Consider the following 13,584-nt stretch of genomic DNA (forward strand, 5'->3'; position numbering starts at 1 on the left):
CCTCTACCTCCTGGTTGAAATTAGCTGGGCTTGCATAAAATTACGGGGTGCTTGGCACACGGTGGTCTCCAGCAGAGAAGAGTGGTCTGGGTCGCAGTGTGGCAGCTGGTGGTACCTTAGGGCCAGGTGAGGGGGACGAGGAGGAGCCGGTGGCTGACAGCCCCCACTCCTTCCCTTTTGACTCCTGCACCCTTAGCACGGGCCCCGGCCCCCAGCCCTCCCCCACCATCGTCCCCTCCCTCAGGACCTGTGACGTGAGCTGCTGGCTGGGTTCCCCCGACCTTTGTAACTGGGGCCTCTGAGGCCTCAGCCTTCTCCCCGCAGAGCTTCCCTGCTCACAGCTACTCCTCTCCCTCCTCAGATGTCCTGGAATCAGGGAGGGCGTCAGCCCCCCGGCACGTAACACACGCGGGAGAGGGTGGGGACAAGGCCCCTGCAGCTGCACAGCTGGCGCTGCCCCCGCTCAGCCTCTCACCCGCCCCGTGACCTTGAGCCCTCACCTGGGGCAGGGAGCAGGGGATTGACGCCCAGGCTGGTGTGAGGCTCCCCTGAGATCAGGCAAGTAACAGGACTGGGACACAGTAAGACCTCAGTATGGAGGGTCCTGCCATCACAAAGTTCTCAAGTTCTCTTTGGAGGACGCCAGGCCACACAAACAAACAGGCGAATGCGAGGTCGAAGGCTGCGTGTCTGACTCTGCCACTATCTCGCAGAGCCCGGCAGATATTGACGATGGCTCCCTGGGGTGCGCAGAGCAGGACCCGGTTCGTGCAGCAAACACGGGGTAGAATTATAGGTCTGTGTCTGCAGAGAAAGGAGTGTGTGGTGTGGCACATAAAGTGTTCAGGGCGGCTGCCTTTGGGGTTTGGGATTGTGGGGAAGTGGGTGAGGTGGATAAATTATCCAGAAACACCCACCCACTTCTTCTGTGGGAGGGGTCCTTCGTGGCCCTGGACTTGGGGTGTGGCCACGTGACTTGCTTTGGACACAGGATGTCTGCGGACCTGGTGCCTGCAGAGGACTTGCAGCTGGGCTGCCCTCTCGCACCTCTGCTGCCAACACATCACAGAACGAGCTTCATCCAGGCGGTCTGAACCCCAGAAAAAATGCAGATGGCAGCCTGAGCCCAGCCTGCCCGGGGGTGGGGCGACACGAGCGCAGTTCAGCTGGAGCATAGCCGCTGGCGTGCCCAGCTCCGCTCTGCGCTGACGGCTTGAGCTACTGAGTGCCGGGGTGGCTGTTTCTCAGCATTATCAGGGCAGGAGCTGATGGATACAAAGGGAGAGTGAGCAAAGGGCCCACTTTTTACTTTACATCAAAGTATTTTAAGCAAATATGTTATAGTTTACTATAAAAAGAGGTGTCATATAGAGACCCCCAGGGTGGTGGGGGGTCGGGTTACATCCAGCTGGCCCCCATGCCCCTAGCTCACTAGTCTGTGAGCTGCTCGGGGCACCTCCCGTCCTTCCTGGCAGCAGCCCCGGCTGAGACCGGCCACCGCGGGTTGGTCACTGGGTAGGACGCCTGAGACGCTGCTTTAGAAGTGATGGGTCTGGACGCGGGATTCAGGGTTTTCTCAACTGGTGGATCTGTTTTGGCAAATAGTCCTTGGCTGTAATTAGTTGTGTGCGGGGAGTTACTGGGCTTTCTCTGGGCTTCTCCTCGATGCTGAGAGCTAAAGGATGTGCCTCCAGGCGAGAAGCCACACCTGGAACCCAGGCTCAGCTGGGGGCGTTGGCGCTTCTCTGCTGCCTCTAGGTAGACTGATCAGGAAAAAAGGACGATGTCAGGAATGAGAGAGGCGACATCATTGCAGAGTCTATGACTAGTAAGAGGATACAAAAGGGAGTATTAGGAACCATTTTTATAAATTAGACAACATATATGAAATGGACAAATTCCTTAAAAAATCGGAAACCACCACAGCTTATTAAAGAATAGATAACCTGAATAGCCCTATATTTGTTAAATAAATCAAATTAGTGGTTAAAACCCTTCCCGCACAGAAAACTCATGTGGCTTCACTGGTGAATTCTACGAAAATTTAAATTCTACACCAATTCTCCATGAACTTGAGAAGGTGGGAATATTTTCAAACTCATCCTACAAGATCAGATCAGCATTACCTTGAAACCAAAGCCAGACCATGTCCTTAGAGGAAAACTGCAGCCCAATCTCTCTTATAAACATAGAGATGAAAAGTCTAAACAAAAAAATCAAATTGAATCCAATATATATAAAAAGAAAAATATATAATGACCAGTGGAGTTTATCCCAGGAATGTAGGGATGATTTAACATTTGCAATCAATGCAATCAACCATATTAACAACATAAATTGGACGAAATCCAATATCCATTCCCAGTAAGACCTCTCAGCAAACTAGGGAAAAAACCGAACTTCCTCAACCTGATAAACAACATTTATTTACAAAATAAATGTAAATAAATTTACAGCTGGGTTCACACATCACAGTGGAAGATGGAATTCTTTCCCCTCAGGATCAGAACAAGGCAAGGATACCCACTCTTGCCACGTCCATTCAACATTGCACTGGAGGTTCTACCCAGTACAAAAAGGCAAGAAAATAAAGTGCATCCAGATTGGAAGTTATGAGATAAAACTCATAATTTATTCACTGAAGACATGGTCATCTACGTAGAAAATCTGATGGAAACTACAAAAAGCTAATAAGTGAGCTTAGCAAGGTTTTGGAATTCAAGATCAATATACAAAAATTAATTGTATTTCTGTAGACTACCAACAAGCAATCAGACCTTTAAAATTTTAAAATACAATTCATAGTAGTATCAAAAATATGAACTACTTAAGATGTCAGTTTTCCCACAATTGATCTATGGCTTCAACACTATACTAATCCATCCCAGCAGGTTTCTCATAGCAATTCACAAACTGATTCTAAAATTTATTTGGCATTTCAAAGGCTCTAGAATAGCCCAACGAACTTTGAAAAAGAAAAGCAAAGTTGTGAAACTAACACTCCGCACTTTCCATATGTATTTTAAAGCTATAGCCATAGATACAGTGTGGTATTTGTGCCGAATAGACAAGCAGATCAATGGAACAGAACGAGAGTTTAGAAATAGACCCATACACGGACAACTGATTTCCAACAGAGACATCAAAATAATCCCACAGGGAGAGGGAATTAATGGTGCTGAAATGACCCCATCGGGAAAATAAACTTTAACACATTCCTGATGCCATACCCAAAGCTTAATTCAAGATGGAGCGTATAACTAAGTGTAAAGTATAATACTGTGAGCTTCCAGACCAAACTGTAATATAAGACGTTTATAACCTGGGGTTACCGGAAGGGCAGTGGGGAAGGGTTCCTGGATGAGGCAGCCTGGGCACAAACGTGAGTTAGCAAGGCTGAGAGCGAAGGCGCCCAAGGGGAGGGCCTGACGTTTGGCCCTTTACAGGGAGCAGAGAGCTGGGCTGCCAGGCACACTCGGCTCGGAAAGCTGGCAACTCCCGGCTCTGGGTGGGGGAGCAGGACATGGTCATGGTCTCTTGAGGCAGAGAGAGGGGAAGGGGCCTCTTTTACTTACTGCAGTTGTAGAAATGCTAAAAAATGAAGAATTATTTTTTTAAAATGGAGTAAGTGGCCAAACAGGGCTGTGAGTTTTAAGAGTAGTTTTAATGCTTACGTTTAACAATGTTTAATACCGACTGCAAAGCGTCATCTCATTTGGAGATAATATAGAAAGTGTACCTGCAGCCCTTTGCAGACGTGAGGCCCGGAGCCCCGACATCCTGCCACGGCTCAGGCCCTGCGCCCGATCCTGGCTGTCCGAGGCTGCCTGGAGGCCCTGGGGAGGGCCTTGGCCCCATTTGGAGTGTCCTGCGTGAGGCTGGCAGCCACAGGCAGACAGAAGGCACTGGGGCCTCGACGGAGGAGGGCAGGAAACAGGCTGCATGGGGAAGTCTGGGGGAGGAAGGCGTCTGCTGAGCTTTCTGTCAGGCTCCCGGGGACGATCCCAGGATGCATGTGCTCTCGGGCCATTTGGAAAGTTCTCGTGGCCTGACCCCGTGTTTGTGATGCGTCCTGGATGTCCTCAGCACCAGCAGACCCGGGGCCTGAGCGCCGGGCACACACTCCCACCTGGGGGGCAGCAGAGACTTGCGTCTGGAGTGAGGGGCCATCAGTCTGGGGATGTTGCGGACACGGTTTTTCCGAGGTTCCGTGAGCAAGGCCCAGTGCTTAGCCCTGCCCCAAGTTATGCCTCAATCAGTGTTAGAAGGCGTTTGACATTTCCTTTTGATTTATGCACCAACCTTTACAACCAGCAGCTCTGATCACGTTCATCAGCTGTGGGTGCCCCTCCTCTGAGAGCACGTCTCACCGCGTCCCGCTGAGCGGCTCCGGGAAACGGGGCTCACCACGGAGACCCCAGTGGGACCCCCACCAGCCACTCCACAGAGAAGCTGTTCCTGCAAGACCTGGGGAGCTGCCAGGCACCTTTGCTTTGCATACACGTTTCTTGGCACAAGAAGGAGCGGAAAAGATGTTGATGTGACACACACTCACACGTGTACACTGGCGTGTGCACACACTCTCGTGTGCACACCCATCTGAACACACTTGCAGGTGTATGCTCTGCTCAACCATGCGCACACGCAATGCACACTCATTCACACCCACGCGTGCACACTCACCAGGGCTCACAGAAGCACACCTGGCAGACACACACACATGGCCCGTGCACGCCCAGTGTCCAGACACACACAGAGCACCCCAGGTGGGGAACCCTCTCTGCTCCCAGTGGTCAGGGCCCAGGGCAGACAGGACTTCCCGTCACACCCGGTGGACGCAGCGATCCCACTGACGGTGCCCTTGGCCTGGACCAGTATCTGAGGGAGGCGACGTGCTGAGCCCCTGACCCTTCCCCGCAAAATGCACCAGGCCTTCCTCCTGTGTCCCTCCTCTGGCTGAAATGCCAGGCTCCCTGCGTGTGGATGGAGTCCAGGCTCCACTGCCGCAGAATCAGTGGCGTGGCCTCCCCAGGCTTCTTGTGGGGAGCAGACCCTCCTGTCCCCATCACCTGAATGAGGCTCTGTCATCCAGGATGCCCGTAAGTGGGCGGGGGGGGGGGGCAGGCGGTGTAACCCTCAGGAGCCTGGCCCCTCAAGCCTCGGGCTTTGCTGCGCCCGCCATGTCTCCCACACCGAGAGGCCCTGGGACTTGCGGTCTGTGGCTCCCCATCTACATTTGAAGGGATGGAGGCAGGTATGAAGCAATTAATGGCAGGAATGGATACAGATCCCCTCACCATCTGGAACTCAGTGCTTTTCGTGGGTGTCTGAAGAGACAGCTGGTCTGAACCTTCTCTTCTTGCCCCCAGTTCAGGGACAAACAGTGTGGTCTCTTGGATCGTGGGTCCCTGGGCTTGGTGGGGCGGAGGGCACACATCAGCTGCCCCAGAGGACGGCGGGCTCCTGGGTGAGAAGTGTGGATGGAAAACCACCACCTGATGGGCAACAGGGTGAGGGCCGGGCAGGAACCCAGGAAGGGAGGACCCATCCTCCCGCCTCCCCACTCGCATCCCGCACAGAGCCAAGCAAAGTCGGAGGACGGAGAGCTCCAAAGTTCCCACTCCATTTCCGCTTTTTGAAAACGGCACAGCCGCGCAACCTCTCTCAGTTTATTATAAATCTAATACTGTGAGTTTCAGCTGAGTGAACTCACGTCTTGTTTGGACTCTGGGCCTGAAGTCGCCTAAAGCTGGGGAAACGTAATTGCACAGCCGCACGTGAGGACAGTTAATTTGTCCTCAGCGGCAGCCTGACAAGCTGTGCCTTCGGTTCTGGGGAACCGGTTTCTCCAGAACAGCAAGGCCCATTTACATAAGATGCACTTGGTATTTTTAACAGGATGAAAACAAGCAATTTTGCAAATGTTTATGGACTGTTAATTTGGCCAAACGCAGAAGCAAATCCAGGTAACAGACTGTCCTTCCTGGGTTCCTCTTGAAGTCAGGCCTGCGGGCCTCACACCAGGCTGACCCCCGTGGTGGGGGGCGAGGGCAGTGCTGACTCCCGCCTGACTGGGGGGGCGGAAGGTTAGTCTGCTCAGGGGTCCACACCCTCGAATTCCCAGATTCGGGTCCCTGGCACTTGCTCAGGGGTCGAACGCTAGTGGACGCAGTGAGTGGGTGGAGGGGCCCGGAGTGTGATTACCTCTAACCTCCTGGCCAGAGGGTGTTACCTCCTTCTCAGCCAGGCATCCTGGGCACTTGGAGTGGGGAGGGGGGGCCCAGGACCTGCCCCCCTGAACCTCAGTTTCCCCATCTGTGAAATAGAGCTGTGTGTCTGCCTGTCGCTGCTCACAGGGCTGCTGGAGCTGGCAGGACAAGGCCACTCGTGTTTACATATAGGCTTGGCAGTCGAGGGCTCTGGAAAGGGGAGCCACCCCTGTGGGGATGAGGGGAGGCGGCCGGAGGGGGCATCCACCCCCCCTTGGTTGTCATTACCCTGTCCTCCCCTCAGCCCTGCAGCACCCAGCTTGGGTGCAGGCCCCTCGCTCGGCCGGCTGCTCTGAACAGGGACACCCCGCGGTCCGTGGGCGGGATGCCGCACAGCCCGGCAACCTGCTCCGCACAGCGGCAGCTCGCACGCGTCTCCCACACGCAGCCCCCTGACTTTGCTAATGGAAACCTGGTGATCCATGACGCGTGTGGCAGACATCTGCTTGGGGTAATGTGCTGGTGATGTACGTATCGGTGATCAATCAGCGGATTTGCAAGAGAGGCATAAAGTGTTTAATTATAATTGCGTTGGGCAGGTGTGGCTGGTGGAGGCGACATTTGAATAGGTCAGGCCAGCCCTCGCCCCGCTGTGTTGTTGGGGATTAAATGCCATTCACTCTGAGGGCTGGGAGGCTTTCTGAAGTCGCAAGGTGTCACACACTGGCAAATTGAAAATGTCCCTTTGCTTCTAAAAACATGATTGATATCCTTTGCAAAACAAATGCTACACCTCGCAGTACACAGATCTCGTGGCCCGGTGCCGCCCCGTGGCTGCGGCCGCCGTGGGCCTTTGCCCAGGAACGTGTGCAGGGAGGCCTATCCGAGGCCTCCTCCCACTCCAAGGCTGGTGCCTCCAGATTGTCTGCTCAGGGCAAAGCGTCTTCCCATCTCAATGAGGCTTGATCACCAGAACGAAACTCAGGAAGAGAACTCGAAAGATAAAATGAAACGTTATTTGCTCAGTTGGTAGCAGAAAAATATATCTTCAGATACTCTATATGCCGTATACTTGTGTATAGAACCACCTGTATCCTGTCACCACCTGAATTATACCTGGTATAATTTAAGATGATGCTTTCGGCACAACTGACAAGGGGGTATAAGTAAGAGGAAGGAGACAGACATAACACATGCCCACGAGGCACACGCGTGCTCACACGTGCACGTGACCACGGCACGGAGGAAGCCGTGTGTTAGCAGCCTGACCCCGGAGTCACACGCCTGCGTCCTGGACCTGGGCCTGCTGTGCTGCAGGTCCCCGACTTGTAAATGGGATGAGGGGAACAGGGCTGGGGTGCTGGCCAGCGGACAGTTGGCACTGGGGGCTCAGCACTGTGCCTGGCCAGCCCTGAGAGCCCACAGACACTGGCTGCTTCCCCAGCAAAGAGTGCTGGCGTGGGTGTTTGCGAAGGCACGGTGATCTCCATGTTACAGACCCTGGTCCTCTCCTGTTGACAGAGGCTGCCTTTGGCGGCCTGGCCAGGCCGAGAGGACGCTGGCGGAGCGAGTGGGCACATCACCGCCAGTGCCCCTTTCTGGAGTCAGGGCTCGGCACCTCACATGAGTTACCCCCCTCTTCTCAAACCAGTGAAAGGAACACGTGGGGTTTCTATTTACAGGGCGGGTGAAGGAAGGAATACTGTGATTTAATGAAATGCCCAGCCTTCTGAATCAGACGCGAAGCCGAGTGTAAGCGTGTATTTTGCGTGATTCAGCCTGTCTAGGCTGCTGCCTGCCTTCATCTACCCCCAGCCCCAGTTCCTCCGAGTCCGATAAAGCAAGACTGTAGTTCCCAGTCGAGACAGCCGGCCTCCTTGGGTGTGTTTTTGCCGTTTACAAAATTAGCCAATCATTGTCACCTAGTGAATCAGATTAGGTGTAATCCATACTAATGTTCAAATTAAGTCAGGGAAAGCAATTAACTCTGCAAAAAAGGGCTGGTGAAAAATGATAAGGTTGGTCAAATAGTTTCAGTGTGCATAATTGTGTTTTTTAAATGCCCATCTTTACACGGTAATTAAATCATTTACATTTCAAATGGATGCACCCACCTCCAATGCTTGTAACTGTGCACTCCCTAACCATACACCTCACAGTGCAGCGGGAATTTACCAGCTGTCTGCCTCGGAATGTCTGCTTTCTCGGGAAACCAGCTGGATGGACTGTACCAGAATAGGGCTTACTCCCTGCTCAGAAGAATCAAGAAAAGTGTGCTTTGCCCCCATGCTGTCCCAAATTTGGACCTCCCTCCCTTCCCCCTCCCACCCTTCCTTCCTTCGTTTATAAAAAGTACACAGAAGTTTTAAAACAATCATCAAATATTCTGCCCACAACACGAGATGCATTTGTCACTTCCAATCACATTACCCATAACAGGGACACAGTCAGAAACCTTGGGCCACATTCACGGGATTGATTAATAGCTGACTCGACCGTCTGCACTTTATTATTATTGCTTTCAGCTCTAAAGGAAGATGCCCACCAGCTTCACTGACTGGACACTTAGCTCACCGGCAGCTTCGCGCGCATCCGTCTATGAAGCAAACGCTCCAACGTTACCTTGACTCTAAGTGAATGTGACCCTGAACCCACGTTCTTAGTCCTCAAGCAGGATCACCCGGTGAGTCTAGAGCAAACCCTTAAGTCGTCAAACGGGAACCCGATGGGTTTCATCTGAAGGGATAAAGCCACAAAATGGAAATGAGTGCCTTTCATCAGATCACCGTCTTTCCCTCCAACCTAGGCTGGTTTCGGCGTTCAGCCTGAGTCTGTGGAAGTCTGTGGGATGTGGCAGAACCTCATTTCTCCACTTGAGGTGGGCCCGAACCACCCACAAGACCCCAGACTGATTGGCTGCCAGCCCCGGAGGGGGAGCAGCCTCAGCCCCTCTCACATCGTCCAAAGGTGAAGGTTCATTTGCTGGGCCTCCTCCAGCCGAGGGTATCTGCCCTCCTGCGCGTAGGGCGACCTGAGCCCGGGAAAGGGGTCGGGGGCGGAGAGGATGTAGTCGATGCTGAACTTGATGTCCCTGTGTGCCTCCCTCCCCAGGGCGGCGGGGCTGGCTGGGGTTGGGGCCTCGCGGCGGGGGACGGGGTTCCCCCTCGCAGTGGCCGGCTCAGGGGGACCCCGGGGCGCTTCCGCGTCTGCCGCGTGCGTCCCCCTCGCCTCCTCGCGCTTGGGGCCGCGCCGCCGCCGCCGCCGCCGGTAGTTGCCGTTCTCGAAAAGGTCCAGTAGCGACTCGCAGCCGCCGGCGAAGGTCCAGTAGTTACCTTTGCCCTTCTCGTGTCCATGGGTCCGCGGCACCTGTGCGAGCGAGGGGCTCAGCGCCCGGCTGGCTCCCAGGTGCGACCCGCCCGTCGCGCGCGCTCACTCGGGGCCACTTAGGGTGAGCCCTGGGCAGCCCTGGAACGACACGCCCCGGCCTGGGGTTGGGGGCGTCGCCTGGTGAGCCGGTGGAGGCAGCCCAGTTTGCTAGGAATGAACTTTCCAGCCACCGCCGCTGCAAAGTACACCCCCGCTCCCCCCCGCCAATCAGGGATGACCTGGTCCAGGTGTTGCAAGGCCTGGGACCCTCAGGGGCCGCTCGGGGGCGGGGGCGGGGAAGGGGCTCACCTTGACGAAGCAGCTGTTGAGGGACAGGTTGTGGCGGATGGAGTTCTGCCAGGCGCGCTGGTTGGCGCGGTAATAGGGGAACTTGCGCATGATGAAGTCGTAGATGCCCGACAGGGTCACCTTGCCCGTCGGGCTCTGCTGAATGGCCATGGCGATCAGCGCGATGTAGCTGCAAACAGCGGCGCTCAGGCCAGGCGGGCGCCGGAGGCGGGACCCCGGAGCGCGTCTGGAGTCTCCCCGCCTGCCCTTCCCGGCCGGACCCGCTCTGCTCTGCCTTCCCGCAGGGCGCCGAGAACTCCCAGCGCCGCTCTGCGCAGACCCCAGAAGCTCTCCCTCACACCTGGGGGTTCCCCGGGGAGGGTGGAGAAGCTTCTCGGCTACCTCCAAACGTGCGGACGAGAAGAGACCCCTCCCTCATCCCAGGTGGGTCTTGGCCCCCTCGCGGAGGCAGGCTGCTGTCCCCTGCGGCCCCGCCCCGGCTCCGCGGTCACCTGTACGCCGGCCGCGTGAGCCGCTTCTCCTCGTCCGAGCTGCCCGCGGGGTAGTCGTCGGCGTCGTAATTGAAGCAATTGTAGGGATACTGCGAGCTGTCAAACATCGTGGTGCGCCGGCGCCTGCGGGGCCGCCGCTGCCGCCGCCTCCTCCGCGCCGCCCGCCGGCGCTCCAGGTCTGCGCGGAGGTTCTCCCTGGCGCAGCGCAGCAGCGTCTGAACTGTCGGCTGCTCTCCTCCTGAGCTGGGAACCCGGGTTTCTGGGGTCCCCCCGCCCGCCCCCACCCCGTCCTCTCTCATCCAATCCCGGAGCAGGGGAGGCCCCAGTCACAGGTAGAGCGGCCGAGGGGAGCGGAGCGGGCTCGCGGTGGGCCTCTGACCGGCGGCAGGAGGAGGGAGCCGTGCGCTGGGTGGACCGACGGGCAGGGCGCCCACAGCCACCTCTCCGGCCTGATGCGCCTCGCGCTTCCCGCGCCGGCCCCAGACTTCAGGGCAGAGCTCGCTGGGTCCCCCAAGCCTGGACCCACTCCAGACATGTAGGTTCTTCCCTGGCTCCTGGCTCCCCAGAGTGGGCTCCTGAGCTGCCAGGAGCCAGGCCACAGAGAGGGCGGGGGCTATCGCCCCCTCCCCACCAGGCTCTGCACCTCCGGCCTGCAGCCCCAGAGCAGCAGTGGTCCAGGGTGTGTCCTGCCTGGACACTGGGTCAGAGCCGGGCCAGAGACACAGGGTCCAGCACATCCTCCAGCGCCCTGTGTCCCCGATGCACTGTCTCTCACTGTCCCTCCTCCAGGGGCCCGGTGCGGGGCTCTGAGCCCAGTGGCCACCTGCTCTGTATCCGGCTTCTGCAGCCTGGGGTGAAGAGCTTGCACTTCTCATCAGCCAAGCCACTGCTTCACTGGTCCCTTCTGGGGGGATTGGGCCACCGGTGGGGGCATGTGGGAGAGACGACAGGGGTAGGACGCTTTAGGAAGAAGAAGTGAGGTGGGATCTTAAGGGGCCCCCTTTGTTTCAAGTTGGACGTGCCACCCAAAGGCATTTCCATGAATAATCCACAGAATTCCGGCCACGAGCCCTGTCTGTGAGTTTCCATGAATAATCCACAGAATTCCGGCCACGAGCCCTGTCTGTGAGTTTCCATGAATAACCCACAGAATTCCGGCCACGAGCCCTGTCTGTGAGTTTCCATGAATAATCCACAGAACTCCGGCCACGAGCCCTGTCTGTGAGTTTCCATGAATAATCCACAGAATTCCGGCCACGAGCCCTGTCTGTGAGTCCGCCCAAGGCCAGGACACCTGGATGGTCTTCCAGAAGATTTTACCTTCCAAGCTGCACCTGGAGCTCTGAAATGACCTGTGCTCAGTCCAGCCCATTGGCCCAGGAGGGCCTGCTGCTGCCCACCTTGCTGAAGAAGAGTGGTGGGCCTGCTGGGGTGGGGCGCGTCCAGGTCCTGTGGCCCCGGGGGCAGCTATGCCAGCGCCCTTCCCGCTTTGGCTCCTGTTCGGGTGGGATCTGAGGTGCACTCGGGCTCAGATGCATTCATTGGCTCCACAACTTCCTCTCTACCAGGTGTCAAAATTTAAAATGCTGGAACGTGAGAACAGAAATCGGTACAGCCCTTGGGAAAACATTTTGGTTGTTTCTTTAAAAACTAAACTTGCAACTACCACGTGACCCGGCAGCTGCACTCTTGGGCGTTTATTCCAAGTGAAGACTTAACTTCACACAAGCACTTGTGACACGTGTTCATAGTGGCTTTATTCCTCTTTTCCCCAAACTGGAATCAGCCCAGATGTCCTTCAGCAGGGAAGCACTGGACAAGCTGGGGTCCAGCCACATCAGGGGCACCACCAGCAGTGCAGAGGGACCAGCGACTGATACAGCTGAGACCTGGGTGAAGCTCTGACAGAGGCAGGTCTGCACAGTGAAGATAGCAGGACTCCTACTCTCACAGCAATAAAACCAGAAATCTGCACAATCACGACTCTTCTTGAATCTGTCAGAGAACTAAGGTTTCAGGGCAACAACTCAAGCCCCGGGGGACAGGCCCATCAGAGGAGAGCGGGGCTGAAGGCCCACTTGCCTGCAGCAGGCGGGCGGACAGGGTGGTGAGTCGCTGAAGCCACGCGAGTGCTGGCGGGAGAGCCCGGAGCCCTGACAGGACAGGTGGAAGCACGCCCTGCTCTCTCGTGGACCGGCTCTCTCAGGGACCTCACTGGATGCACGGGAGGAAGAGAGGGAGCAGGGGGCCGTCTGGAAAGGTCTCCTGCGCGCCAGGCCTGGGGGTGTGGAATCGCACAGCTCCCTCCCGGAACAAAACAGAATCTGCCCAGGGAAGGTGACAGCCAGCTGTTGCCCCGTCCCAGAGGTGCTGCAGGTCCTGAGACAGGGAGGAGCTTCTGAAGCATTAAAGAGGGGACGGTGGAGGAAACAGCTCCATTTGTTCACTAGTTTAATTGAATAGAAAATGAAGGCTGGCTGGTTAGAAAACCTCCCAAACGTGTTTTGGTTTCCTAGGCTTCTGAAACGTGCTTGACTTACTTCTGAAAATAACATTAATTTGGGGCCCGGCAGAGAGAAGGAAGGCTTCTCTGGTCTTTAAGCCAAAAATTCCCTCCAAATACCACTAATACTGGCAGGACCAGATGCAGTCACAGGCCAGCAGTGTTCTAAGATTCTTTATGCTTTTTACGCTCACTCACTTCTCAGGACAATCCTGTGAGTCAGGCCTTTTGTTTAGTCCCCTTTACCGGGACGGAGAGGGCGAACGGCTCGCCCGAAATCACAGCACTCGTGTGGGGTGGAGCAGGATTTGAGCCCAGGCCCTTCAGGAAAGGACGTGACAGCAGTTCCAGGGGTTGGGAGGCGGCCTGCGGGAGCTTGCACGCCTGTCCACCGGGAGGCCTATCCGAAGATGGGGGAGACCAGCCGGAGGGGCTGCAGCCTGTGTTTGGGAACAGTCCTGGACCCCAGCAGCCCTCGCCCAGCATGTCTGATGCAGAAACGTCACAAACGGTACAAGAGGAGGGTGTGTGGGGGGGGAGACGGGACTCACGTGATTGCTATAGCGTCTTAGAAGTTACTCATACGCTTTTGTGTTTTGTAGTTAAAAGCTGTGTTTGCTACAGAAAGTTTATAAAGTAGAGAAAGGTGAAAAAATAAAAATCCTCACACATGGCAGCTCTCCCCCTTCACAATAGGTCCAGAGAG

The 13,584-nt window shown here is 56.0% G+C and overlaps 1 protein-coding gene across 1 annotated transcript; it reads right to left on the minus strand.

Moving 5' to 3' along the window:
* Positions 1-6,366: 6,366 nt before the first annotated feature.
* On the minus strand, positions 6,367-10,122 carry FOXL3 (forkhead box L3). The gene is made up of 2 exons (XM_082428833.1): positions 9,885-10,122; positions 6,367-9,575 (listed from the first exon to the last, which is right to left on the minus strand). The coding sequence occupies exons 1-2, from the start codon at positions 10,032-10,034 to the stop codon at positions 9,162-9,164; spliced, it is 564 nt and encodes a 187-aa protein (XP_082284959.1). The 5' UTR covers positions 10,035-10,122; the 3' UTR covers positions 6,367-9,161.
* Between the last annotated feature and the right edge of the window lie 3,462 nt (positions 10,123-13,584).

Source organism: Balaenoptera physalus (assembly GCF_965194825.1).
Source record: "Balaenoptera physalus genome assembly, chromosome: 16".
NCBI lineage: Eukaryota > Metazoa > Chordata > Mammalia > Artiodactyla > Balaenopteridae > Balaenoptera > Balaenoptera physalus.